This window comes from Protobothrops mucrosquamatus, unplaced genomic scaffold (assembly GCF_001527695.2).
Source record: "Protobothrops mucrosquamatus isolate PMUCROS unplaced genomic scaffold, P.Mucros_1.0 scaffold1262, whole genome shotgun sequence".
Taxonomy (NCBI): Eukaryota; Metazoa; Chordata; class Lepidosauria; order Squamata; family Viperidae; genus Protobothrops; species Protobothrops mucrosquamatus.
Window position 1 is genome coordinate 191,275 of NW_015387468.1, and position 13,402 is coordinate 204,676.

At 48.0% G+C, this 13,402-nt stretch overlaps 2 protein-coding genes across 2 annotated transcripts in view; one reads left to right on the forward strand and one right to left on the reverse strand.

The window, feature by feature from the left end:
* Positions 1-5,595, reverse strand: part of LOC107292085 — a gene marked incomplete at its 3' end in the record, with an annotated part of 196,831 nt that extends 191,236 nt beyond the window's left edge. The window contains 2 exon segments of the mRNA XM_029285080.1: positions 3,937-5,061; positions 5,581-5,595. Coding sequence (XP_029140913.1) covers positions 3,937-5,061; positions 5,581-5,595 — 1,140 coding nt within the window.
* A 32-nt stretch (positions 5,596-5,627) lies between these two features.
* On the forward strand, positions 5,628-13,033 carry PMPCA (peptidase, mitochondrial processing alpha subunit). The gene is given in 9 exon segments (XM_029285082.1): positions 5,628-5,641; positions 5,807-5,933; positions 6,929-7,192; positions 8,298-8,390; positions 10,222-10,264; positions 10,267-10,317; positions 11,718-11,867; positions 12,211-12,282; positions 12,285-13,033. Coding segments are annotated over 9 exon segments (900 nt in total). The 3' UTR covers positions 12,371-13,033.
* The last annotated feature ends 369 nt before the right edge of the window (positions 13,034-13,402 follow it).

The following is a 13,402-nucleotide window of genomic DNA, read 5'->3' on the forward strand; positions in this document are numbered from 1 at the left end:
GCCCTTCTGAACACTAACTCACCACTTAGGAGCCCCCTTCCCTCTGGTAACTGACATAACTGACAGTTCAGCCTGCAGGGATGATGAGGTCACAAAGCCCTCAGGATTCCCCAGGAGATGACAGGCCTCCTTTGCCATCCTATCCCAGCTCAGCTGGATCTTGCCAGTCAAGGGTGTGTCACACCAAGGACAAGCTGGCTGAAGGCTAAGAGGCCAACAGAAAGGGGAACACTCAAAGGTGAAATTAAGCATGCAAAGCTCTCTTAGGCAGAGGTTCTCGGACTCGGTGTCATGTTCCCTGGGGAGAAAGGAACACCCTGAGAAGTGGTACAAACTTGAGCTGGGCTTGCCCATAAAAAATAGGTTGATATAAGAATCATCTCCATTTCTTTCTGAACAACTGGGTGGTGACGGTGTGTGTTTGGAGCCTCCAAACTCAGGCATTGCAAATTCGGCTTGGAGCTGATAAGAATTTGATCCCTGAATTTGAGAAAAACATCAACCTTTGCAAAGGGACTTATTTGCCCACTTGAAAGTACGGATCTCCAAATAATTCAGGCAAATCAAAAGGCATTTATTAAGGGGGAATCAAGTCCTTTTGTAGGGTACAGAAACAAATGATACATACTTTCAGTATATGTGACACGTCTGTAAGCAAATGATCAAACAATAAAAGACACTGATTACACGTGAGACCTGAACAGCTGAATAGAATTGAGCTGGAAGGGACCTTGGAGGTCGTCTAATAATCCAGCCCCCTGCTCAAGCAGGAGAACATGACATATACAATCTCATACAAGTGACTGTCCAGTCTCTTCTTTAAAAACCCCAGTGATGGAGTGCCTACGATTTCCGGTGGCAAGCCGTTCCACTGGTTTATTGTCCTCAATGTTAGGAACTTTCTCCTTAATTCCAGGTTGCTTCTCTCTTTGATCGGATTCCAACCATTGTTTCTTGTCCTGCCCTCTGGTGCTTTGGTGAATAACGTGACCCCCTCTTCTTTGTGGCAGCCCCTCAAATAGTGGAAGACTGCTATCATATCTCCCCTATTCCTTGTTTTCTTTAGACTAGCACTAGCCATACCCAAGTCCTGCAGCTGTTCTTCCTACGTTTTAGTCTCCAGCTGAAAATGTGGTTCTAGATAATATTCCACAAGGGGCAAATTTATGGGTTACATGAGTCTTTCCCAGCTGGGAGCCTTTCTTTCTGTTGCTAAGTGAGACACTGCAGTTGGTAAGTTAGTAACATGGTTGTTAAGTGAATCTAGCTTTCCCGTCATCTTTGCTTGTCAGAAGGTTGCAAAAGGGGATCACGTGACCTCGGGACACTGCAACCGTCTCAAGTATGAGTCAATTCCAAGTGTCCAAATTTTGATCTGCAAAGGTCATAAGTGTGAAAAACAACCATGTCTCTTTTTCCCCGTGCCATTATAACTTCAAATGGTCACTAAATAAACTGTTGTAAGTCAAGGACTGCCTATTAAAAACACGTGGCTTTAGTGGCTCCTGGGAGCACTGCACCGCTTCAGCAATTGACCAGCTTTAGGGAGGACATCGCCTTCAAGCATTTTTAATCATAGGCAGCCTATTCTTGTCTGGGATTGTCCTTAAGTCAAACGTTCTTAATCCGGTTCATGCGGACATTGACACACAGAGATTGAGATGGCAATGAAGGGTAAGTGCCCACATCTGCTTTATTGGGATAGGATAGGATAACAGAGTTGGGAGGGACCTTGTAGGTCATTAATAATAATAATAATAACAACAACAATAATAATGTGGAAAAAGTTGTTGAGAATGAGAGAGTGAAGATCTTGTGGGACTTTCGAATACAGACAGATCGCCATTTGGAACACAATACGCCGGATATCGCAGTTGTAGAGAACCGGAGCGTACAGTTGATTAATATCGCTGTACCAGGAGATGCCAGAGTCGAAGAAAAAGAACTGGAAAAAATGATGAAATATCGTGACCTGGCCATCGAAACTGCACGATTATGGATGAAACGTGTAACAGTGGTGCCCATTGTCATCGGGGCACTGGGAACTATGTCCCAAAACTTTGTAAAATACATCAAGAAACTGCAGCTTCCTGCAATAACTCCAGCAATGTTACAAAAAACTGCACTACTCGGAACATCTTATATTTTAAGGAGGTACCTGGTTGACACCTAGGATGCTGGTAGCAACCCGTGTCAACCATCAGCGCCAGCCAATTTGAATGTTCAGTTGGCTGAGGTTCATGTTTAATGAATAAAAGATAATAATAATAAAGTTGGAAGGGACCTTGGGGGTCATCTAGTCTAACCCCCCACCCAAGCAGGAGACCCTACACCATTTCTGACAGGTGGCAGCTCAATCTCTTCTTGAAATGTTCTTGATGTGTTCATCATTAACATAAAATAGTTTCCAAATCTTTTATACAAATTCATAGCTATTTTAGCAATTTTTTTTACACCTTCCTTTTGATTGCAAATATGTAAGCCAATAAGAGACATGTCCTTCTACTCCTCTTTGGATTTGAGGGCAGGTACATCATAATTAAAATGTGTTATTTGACCGTAAATCCATCAGTCTGGACAGCCATTTGTCTGGAATGGTATAGGATTTCTTGCTTGAGCAATGGGTTGGACTGGGTGACCTCAAGGGCCCACCCAGCTCTATTCTGATTCTGACTTTGACCAGAACTCACTCACTGATCTGCTATCGCGTGTCAATAGGCTATTGGTCATCCCAAAGATGTTTTTTCATGAGGCAACTGGACTTGTTTTTCCTTTGAAGATGTTTCACTTCTCGCCCAAGAAGCTTCTTCAGCTTTGACTGGAAGGTGGGCAATGGAAGGATTTATATTCCTTGCAGACACTGGTCATTTGTATTCTTTTATAGTGCAAATGGGTGTGGAGACTTCTTGGAACTGCTGAAAGGACTTTGTTGAAGACTGTAGGTAGATGATGATACCCCTCCCGTAGAGAGAGAGAGCTGTTAAATTTTGACACAGAGGGCCTCTTTGACCCCTTTCAAGCCAGCGGTCCTCTTCGTCCAAAATGTGGACTTTGCTGTCTTTAAAAGAATGGCCTTTGTCTTTTCATTGGGGAAAACAAAACAACCACTTCATAAATGCATGGCACAACATAGGAGAACAAACCTATCAGGACAAGATTCAGCAGTCCATCTGCATTTAAAAGACAAAGGTCACTCTTTTGAAGACAGCGAAGTCCATATGTTGGACAGAGAGGGTTAGGGTACACACAAATAAATCTCCAAGTGGCCTCAGCGACTCTAAAAGAATGCAAATGATCAGGTGTCTGTAAGGAATATATATCCTTCTCCACCATCCAGTCAGAGCTGAAGAAGCTTCTTGGATGAGAAGCGAAAAGCCTTCAAAGAAACAAGAAAGTCCAGTTGCCCCTTGAAAAAGCAGCTTGGATTCTTAGTTCGTTTTGAGACTGCCATTTATTCTGAAATATCTAGCACACTCTGTGCATTTATAAACTTTATTCTCTGTGTAAAGTTTATAATTTTTACTGAGACCTATTTTGACTGAAACTTTTCCCACACATCGTAAATTATTAGGTATTTTCTCCCAAGTGAATATTTTGATAACTTCTGAGGTTTTTGTTTGCTGTGAATGATTCTCCACACTCCAGGCATCTAAATGGTTTCTTTTCTGAATGGAATCTTTGATATCTATAAAGCTTTTCTCTCAGTGAAGCTGTTTCCACATTCCAGGCATTTATAGGATTTTTTTCTTGTCTGAATAGTTTGATGTCAACTGAGGTGTAAAACTCTTTCCACACTCAAGGCGTTTATGTGGATTTTCTTCTGTGTCTTCTTTGATGTGCATAAAGGTTTCCCCTCACATTGAAGCTCTTTCCACACTCCAGGCATTTATATGGTTTTTCTCTAGTGTGAATTCTTTGATGATCATAAAGGTTTTCCCTCTGAGTGAAACTCTTTCCACACTCCAGGCACTTATAGGGTTTCTCTCCAGTGTGAATTCTTTGATGCTTATAAAGGTTTCCCCTCTGAGTGAAGCTCTTTCCACACTCCGGGCATTTATGGGGTTTCTCTCCAGTGTGAATTTTTTGATGTGTATAAAGGTTTCCCCTCAGACTGAAACTCTTTCCACACTCCAGGCATTTATATGGTTTTTCTCCTGTGTGGATCCTTTCATGTTTATAAAGGCTTTCCCCCTGACTAAAGCTCTCTCCACAGTCAGGGCACTTATAGGGTTTCTCTCCAGTGTGAAGTCTTTGATGTCTATAAAGGTGTCCCTTCTGAGTGAAGCTCTTTCCACACTCCAGGCACTTATAGGGTTTCTCTCCAGTGTGAATTCTTTGATGATCATAAAGGTGTCCCCTCTGAGTGAAGCTCTTTCCACACTCCAGGCATTTATATGGTTTTTCTCCTGTGTGGATCCTTTGATGTACATAAAGAGTTCTTTTCAGACTGAAACTCTTTCTACACTCGGGGAATTTATGCTGTTTCTCTCCAGTGTGAATTTTTTGATGATTATAAAGGTTTCCCCGCAGAGTGAAGCTCCTTCCACACTCCAGGCATTTATGCGGTTTCTCTCCAGTGTGAATTTTGTGATGATTATAAAGGATTCCCCTCTGAGTGAAGCTCCTTCCACACTCCAGGCATTTATGCGGTTTCTCTCCAGTGTGAATTCTTTGATGATCATAAAGGCTGTCCCTATGAGTGAAGCTCTTTTCACACTCCGGGCACTTATAGGGTTTCTCTCCAGTGTGAATTCTTTGATGTGCATAAAGGTTTCCCCTCTGACTGAAGCTCTTTCCACACTCCAGGCATTTATGTGGTTTTTCTCCTGTGTGGATTCTTTGATGTCTACAAAGGTTTCCCCTCAGATTGAAGCATTTTCCACACTCCAGACATTTATGTGGTTTCTCTCCAGTGTGGATTTTTTGATGATTATAAAGGTTTCCTCGCAGAGTGAAGCTCCTTCCACACTCCAGGCATTTATGCAGTTTCTCTCCAGTGTGGATTTTTAGATGCCTTTCAAGATTTCCATTTCTTTTGAAGGATTTTCCACATTCTGGGCACTGATATTTCTCTCCTCCCTCCTGGATTCTGTGGCGTTTCCTGAGTCTTCCGCCTCTTCTGAAGGACCCTCCGCCCTCCAGGCCCGTCTCGGGGCCTCCGCCCGTTTCCTGCTCCCCGCTTCTCCCTCCAGGCGGCCTCCTTTCCCGGAGTCCCCTTCGGCTCATCCCTTCGGGCCTTCCCCGCCGTCTCCTCCCGGGGCTGCTCCGCGGGGCCTCCTCTCCTCTCGGGCGGCGCCTCCTTCCTTCCTTCCTTCCTCCGCCGGGCTCGCCCGTCCTCCTGCAGGGGCGAAGGGGGGGAGGAGAGGCGGGTCACGGCTTCGTCCCTTCCCCGGAAGGGAGTCCCAGGCCCTCCCACCCTCCCTCCCTGCCGGGGCTCCCTTCTCCGGGAAAGTCTCCTCAGGCGGCGCCTTACCTGGATCAATTCAGCGCCTCAGTNAGAGCCAGGCAGGATTTCGCTGTCCCACCTGAACGCAAACTGCGTTGCCATAAAGATGTTTGTGATTTCTGCCAGAGGAGAACGTGGTGCAGTGGCATAATTTGGAAGGACAGGAGTGGGAGAGACCAAGATGGCAGGAGGGGTGTAGGTGGGTGCCCAATCAAATTTATCTGCTGGGAAGGAACACAGGTTGATTCTGTGGGGTTTGGTGGCTGCTTGGGACGTGGGTAGGAATTTTCCTTCCCCTCCAGGGGGTTTGGGCCATTGTCCCTTGGGAGGAGGTTGGGACCTGTGGCCTGGATCCAAAAGAGGTCCTCCTTGGCTTCTCTTGGCAGATGAGGAAATCGAGATGACTCGAATGGCGGTCCGCTTTGAGCTGCAGGACCTGAACATGAGGCCCGATCCAGAGCCGTTGCTGACCGAGATGATCCACGCAGTAAGGCCCTCTGGCATTCTGCCCCATGCAGCCCCCGAGCTGTTCAGTGGCCTTCTAACCTGGATTGAGCTGGGGGGCAAGTGGGGGAAGGACCCTGTTATCAGCATGCCAGGCAGGGCAATCCCTGAGGAGTTTGAGGGGCCCGTGGGGGCTTCCTCAGTGTGGCTGAGAATTCCCTTTCAGTGGTGGATGCAGGACCTGAATAGTTTTCAGAAGAAACAAGTTTGTCTTTTTTTATGAGGAGCATTAGGTGCTCATTAGGTGAGGCGGGGCACAATAAGGCAAAAAAATGTTTTGCCAACGCGTTGTGTTCCTGCCTGCAGTTTGGGAAGTGAAAGAATAGCCCAGGGGTGTGCAGCATTGGGGAATGCAAAATCAAAACGGGGCTTTGTGCGAGTTTGGGTGAAACCCCCCCCCCAAAAAAACCTGTGTCTTTCCTTCTGGCCAACAGAGTAGTGTGACATTATGCTTTAGGGGGCTGGGGGGGGGCACTGTTGATTTCCCCTGTAATCTGTATTTTTCTTGGATCGTGCAGCCCAAGATGCTCCGTCTTTGAGGGGTGCAGATGCCTGCTGCTTCTGCACCCCTCCCTGCTCAAAGCCCCTTCTCAGCTTTGGGTCTTCAGCGCTTCACGCACAGAACTGCTTGCAGGCCGTTACGTTGGGGGCGGAGGGAGGTTCCTTCAAAGATGTTCTCAGTAGCTCAGGCCGTGGATCAGGGAAGACCTGGGTTCAAATCAGACAGTGAAGGCATACCATCAACTGTTTAATCCATTGCATAATGCTTAGGAGAGCCTTTAGGAGAGGCTATTTTCTTAGATATGGAGCTCTCCCTTCTGCTCACCAGAGCTTGCATTTTTATCAACAGAGTTGAGCAGCAAGGGCTGCTCTTGGTGCAAGTGGCCCACAGGAATCCTAAAGCAAGGAAGTGTGGTCAAATGTATGTTGGTCATTGCCTTGTTTTCTGAAAATCAGTTGAGCTTGCCCTTCCCACAGGCAGCTTACAGGGAAAACACCGTGGGATTGAACAGGTTCTGTCCGGCGGAGAACACTGAGAAAATCGACAGGACGCTCCTCCACTCGTACCTGAGGAATTACTACACACCCGACAGGATGGTGTTGGCTGGTGTGGGAATCGAACACCAGCAGCTTGTGGACTGTGCTCGCAAGTACTTCCTGGGAGCCCTTCCGGCCTGGGGAAGCGGAAAAGCCGAGGATGTGGACAAGTCGGTTGCCCAGTACACTGGCGGGATCCTCAAGGTGAGGAAGGGGAGGCGGTCTCTGCTTCTCTCGCCAAGCTCTGCCGAGATGTGCGGAAGGAACAGAAAAACTAGCCTGAAGCCGGAGTTCATTTCAGTGCCAGGACTCCATATTGGCACGTTGGGAAGCATCTCTTGGTTTCATAAAGTGATTTGTTATGATTTAAAATGGAGGGTTTGCCTTAAATTTGTTCTCAGAGCAGGTAGAACAAAGGTAAAGTGATATAAAAAAATATCGGAAGGATGTGCAGCACATGTAGAATGTAGCCAGTTACTGTATTTCTTTGACCATGAAGACTGGGAATTATGGATGTTGATCCAAAATATTTGAATATCATCAAGGTCCTTTGAAAGAGGGGGGGGTGCTTTTCTCCACGCTAGAAAGATCGGATTTGCAGTGTTTCTAAAGGCTTGAAAGAGGCGGGAACGGCATGCTCGGCTGGTGGAAGGAAGCTCAGACCTCTTTCGGCAGGCAGGTGTGTCCCTCCCAGGCCCCTGGGAGAGCCAGCACAGTAGTTTTGAGTCAGGCAATCACCTGGATGCCTCGCTTAACGACATCCCAACCCGCGACCATAAGTCAAGAATTCTGTGCCTCTTTCAAAATGAACATAAAGAGCGACTCACAACTATAAAAATAAGCACAAGGCAGTCCAAGCATTAAAAGCAGTAAAAAGCACCCCTTAAAAAGCTGAAGGTAAAAAGAATACTCCAGAGCAGTGATGGCGAAACTTTTAGAGACCGAGTGCCCAAACTGGGTTGGTGTGGCCCATTGGGTGGGCGTGGCCCATTGGGTGGGCGTGGCTGCGGTGGTAACAGCAGACTGGGTGGGACTAAAAAGTTCAATCAATCAATCAAAAAAAGGTTCAGTCAAGTTGAAATTGATTGAACCTTTTTTTTTTTGCATGCAGCGGCGGAGGCCTAAAGCGAAAAGGTTTTATAAAACCCAACTGAAGGCCTAGGACTGGGGCGATGGCACGCATGCCCACAAAGAGGGCCCTGCGTGCCACTGGTGGCACACATGGCATAGGTTCGCCACCACAGCTCTAGAGCCAATAGCTAGGCACACAAAAGCCAAATTCCCACGGACTCTCTCCCTCTCTCTGCAGCTTGAGAAGGACATGTCAGATGTGAGTTTGGGGCCGACCCCCATCCCAGAGCTGGCCCACATCATGATTGGACTGGAAAGCTGCTCGTTTCTGGTAAGCATCCACCTCTNGTCTGTTGCCCAGTACACTGGCGGGATCCTCAGGGTGAGGAAGGGGAGGCGGTCTCTGCTTCTCTCGCCAAGCTCTGCCGAGATGTGCGGAAGGAACAACAAAACTAGCCTGAAGCCGGAGTTCATTTCAGTGCCAGGACTCAGTATTGGCACGTTGGGAAGCAAAACGTTCTTTGCATCTCTTGGTTTCATAAAGTGATTTGTTATGATTTAAAATGGAGGGTTTGCCTTAAACCTGTTCTCAACTAAAACAAAGTTGTGTGATACAATCTGGGAACAACTCGCAGCAGCCCTGAGTAGATTCTGTGGCTCTTTCTAAATATACAGTGGAAGGAGCCCCTCACAATTATAAAACTGGAGATAAGCCAGTCCAAGAATTAAGAGCAGTAAAAAAGTACACTTCGGAAACTGAAGGCAAAAAAAAATCCTCTGGAGCAAAGAGTTATCTAGTTGCCCAAAAGCTTAGCCAGGCCTGGACGTGGTTTGTATGAGGATGGAGGCCACCAGGTAACCCGGCAGAGCCAAACCTTTTGCGTTATTGCCAAGAGAGCTGCTACAAGACTATTCCAGGGAGGCTGGCTGTGTTGAGATTTCCTGGGGAGACAGTTGTGCGGCTAGAGTGCTGCCTCTCTGAGGATTCCCTCTCTCTAGGCCAGGGGTAGGCAACCTCGGCTCTTTTATGACTCATGGACTTCAACTCCCAGAATTCCTGAGCCAGCTATGCTGGCTCAGGAATTCTGGGAGTTGAAGTCCATGAGTCATAAAAGAGCCGAGGTTGCCTACCCTTGCTCTAGGCGCTCCTCTCCCTCACCTCTTGCCCCCTGTGCTTTTGACATGATTGCCAGCATTCAGAAGCATCTTTGCAAATGCCTAGTGAAAGTTCTCAGGAATTCACATGGTCCCACTAACTCCAGTCAAAGGTCCTGCAGTTGTCTTGAGATTTTGTATCTCTAGTGGACTGTAGTTCCATCATTTCAGAGACTATTTTTTAGAAAATATTAGTAAGTCTTGGTAAAGGAGCAGTGGAGCTGAAGGCTCATTTCGCATTATATGTACACCCTGCACACCCTGCCCTTAAGTCCTCTCCTAGACTCTCTGAGACTCTAGAAAGAGTACAGAGAAGAGCAACAAAGAGGATTATGAGACTGGAGGCTAAAACATATAAGGAAAGGCTGCTGGAATTGGGTATGTCTAGTTTAATGAACAGAAGGACGAGCGGGGACATGATAGCAGGGTTCCAATATCTCAGGGGCTGCCCCAAAGAAGAGAGAGCCAAGCTATTCTCCAAAGCGCCTGAAGGCAGGACAAGAAGCAACGGATGGAAACTAATCAAGGAGAGAAGCAACCTAGAACTAAGGACAGTGAGAACAATTAACCAGTGGAACAACCTGCCTCCAGAAGGGGTGAATGCTCCAACACTGCAAGTTTTTAAGAAGAGACTGGACAGCCATTTGTCTGAAATGGTATAGGGTTTCCTGCCTGAGCAGGGGGTTGGATTAGATGACCTCCAAGGTCCCTTCCAACATCATCATTATCATCATCATCATTATTATTATTATTATTATTATTATTATTATTATCTGGTTCTGCTGGGGATTTTTTCTTGTGAAGAGGCCATATTCACACAGAATCTCTCCCGCTCTCTGCAGCTTGAAAAGGGTGCGTCAGACGTGAGCTTAGGGTTATCCCAGAGTTGGCCCACATCATGATTGGTCTGGAAAGGCTGCTCGATTCTGGTCAGTATCCACTTCTGGTTGTGGCAGCCCTCTTGCTGGACATCTGAGTGACCATCTGGTTTGGCTTCTGTGGTCCAGGAGGAAGACTTCATTGTCTTTGCCATCTGCCACATGATGATGGCGAGGGTGGCTCTTTCTCTGCTCCTGGCAGAGGCATGTTCACCAGGTTGCTGTGTAGGATGCTCCATTTGGAGGTTTTTGTAGCCAGTTTACACATTGCACTAATACATAATTGGCTTTTCATCTATTTTATTTTATTTTTTGGCTAAACCAGCAGAGGTAGAGCTCTGGGTCACGCTAAGCCAGTGATGGCGAACCTTTGAGAGACCGAGTGCCCAAACTGCAACCCAAAACCCACTTATTTATCGCCAGGTGCCAGGTGGGCGTGGCCCACTGAGTGGGCGTGGCTGTGGTGGTCATGGCAGATGGTGGGTGTGGCCAAGGTGGGCATGGTCACCTCGATGTTGCTCGTGGGGAGGGACGCCTGTGGGAGCTGGGCAGGGTTGGGGGAGATCTGGGGGGTCTCTGATAGATGGGGCAGTGGGCAGGAGGCCCAGCATAGATGGGGAGGAGGCACGCAATGCCTGATATCATCGGCCTCAGCACACAGGCCAGCGAACGTATGGGGGCCGACAGTGTCCGTCAGCAGCCACAGCCTCCCGGCCCCTCAACCGGTGCACTCTGGGGCTCCGCAGCCCGCCGCCAGCAGTTCAGAGAAGCCGCTGAGGAGGCGATGCAGTGGGTCGCGCCCGGGAAAAGGAGAGCATGCAAGGCCAGGAGGGATGGGATGGAGGGGAGGGAAACCAGTCATGCTGGGATGCATCCGGCCACGTGGGATCTTGGTGAATAAGCGGGCACCTGGTTGAAGAGGGACGGTTGCCATCTCCGGGGCATGGAGCGCATGCCCACAGAGAGGGCTCTGAGTGCCGCCTCTGGCACGCGTGCCATAGGTTCGCCACCACTGCGCTAAGCCATAAATTATGGCTTTACAAACAGACAACAGACTAAACCGAAATCAAGTAAGCCACTTTGGCTTATCACAGTATGTGAACCAGCTTGTAGTTTGTGCCTTACAAAGAAGAAGAGTGAAGAGACAGGCGCTATGTTGGCCTAAAACTACTTTTATTACAATGTTTGTAGGAGCAGAATGTGCTTCCCACCCTCCCACTCCAGGTGAATTGGGTTGCTGCCTTGAGCATTTTTGTAAATATCCTGGTTTGAGCTTAAGCCACATTGATCTGTTTATTGCTTTGGTAATGGATCCTCCCTCCTGGCCATCCCGAGATGTCTTTGATGGCTCCTGGGATGCGTTCTTATTGCTGAGAGAATGTCAACCAATCCAGGTTAATCCTTGGGTTGAAGTCTCCCTCTAATCTTTTACAGTCACTCATTCGGCATTCCTGATTGCCTGGACAATATGTGGGTTGTGTTCAGTGCTTGGCCCCACTCCAGCTTCCCAGGACTTTTCAAATTTCCCATTCTGCCCAGGATGGGGATCAGTAGATGGGTGTCACCAAAAGATTGAGATACTTCATGCCATACAAATGGGATACCTTTCTTGCGTAGACATTAAGCTCCACTGGAGAGAGGGCTGAGCCCTGACAAGACGCAGTTGCTGATGATGATGAACCTGGAGTCTCGGTCGGTCATTTTCGAGGACGTCGGGAGACAGGTCTTGGCCACGGGAGGGAGGAAGCTGCCGCAGGAGCTCTGTGTCCTGATTGGTAAGTGAAAGGCTCGCCTTCCTGAGCTGCGGCTGGATGGAGCCTCCCCACTTGAGGAGAAAATTCTGGGAGGGGTCCTTGGTTTCCGAGTCTGCTGCCGAAGTGAGCCCACCTCCCTTGCTCTGCGGCCCAAAGCCCCTTGTGGAATTTCACCGCCCTCCCCAGCCGGAGGCCTTCCCCTTGGGCTCTCTCTCCCTCTGCTCCCCCTGGGTCTCTGGGCCCACTCTCTGCGGATCCCGAGGTAGCTTGGCCCACATTGTGGTGGAGCAGCCTTGTGTGGGAGCGGGTGTCACACGGAGCCGCACAGACTGATGCTGGTGGCCTCTGTTTCCCTCCTGCACAGACAAAGTGAGTGCCGGTGACATCAGGCGGGTGGTGACGAAGATGCTGCGGAAGAGGCCGGCAGTGGCTGCCCTGGGGGGCTGCCCAGCTACGAGCACCTCCAGGCCGCCCTTGCCAGCAAGGACGGACACCTTCCCAGGGTGTATCGGCTGTTCCGTTAAGGTTGCAGCTGCCCCACCCAGGGCTTTGGTCGAGACGACCCGTTGCTTGCCAAGTGCTTCTCTGCCAAGAGGGCGGCTTGGCGCGCACACTGGGCATTGGAGGAAGGTGGTCACCAGAGCTATTTCCACGTCTGTTCAAATTCTGTTCAGCTTTAAAATAACTTATTTTGTGAGATTCAAAGCCTTCAATGGGACCAGAATGGTGGGGAGTGTCCCTGCTCTTGGCTGGGTGTGCAGGGAAATCAGAGTACAGCTCCATTTGCTCTTGGCATTTTCTGCCAGTGGGCATCGATGTCGCCCTTTCGGATTTGGAGTGATGTGGGTTTGTTTGCCACCATTGAAGCACTTCGCAAGAGACAAGTCCTGGAAATAGATCCCTCGCATCAAATGCTTCTCATTTCTTTTCTCATTCTCGGCTTCCAGTTCCAGCAAGAATTAAAAAGTTCCAGTAACCTCAGCAGTTCTTAAATTTCTTGCTCAACCCTCAGATATGATAAAATTTATTTCTGATCCACAGCCAGAATCAATGAAGTTCCCCAAAATCATCTGGAAAGCTTCAAAACGTTTTTGCTACTTTTTTTTGCAAGCAACTTTGCGTTGGATGAGGGGAATTCCTCCAATGTCTTTTGGGCTTGGAAATATCCATAAATAAATGGCGCTTCCTGTTTCTTGCACCTTCCTGGAAGTAAAATCCTTTCTCAATGAGAGTATCATTCTTCAGTGCAGAGATTAGATGGTTTCATACAACTGTGTTTCACCCGATTGCTCCCCTCTTTTTCTGGATTCTTAATTACATTAAACCATAAATTAAGCCAATGGGCTAGGATGGCATAGTTGCTTGGCCACATACACAAGACCGATCAAGGGTACAACTAAGCAGTTTAGTTAGTGTGTTGTGTGAATGCTGTGCAAATGCAGCCAAATTTCTCTTCATTTTGAATTTAGTTCACAGTTGGTTTATTGAGAATTGGTAGGGAAGGGGAAATTTCAATAGCTGGTATCTATTGAACCTCAGTGGCAATCCTTGAGAAC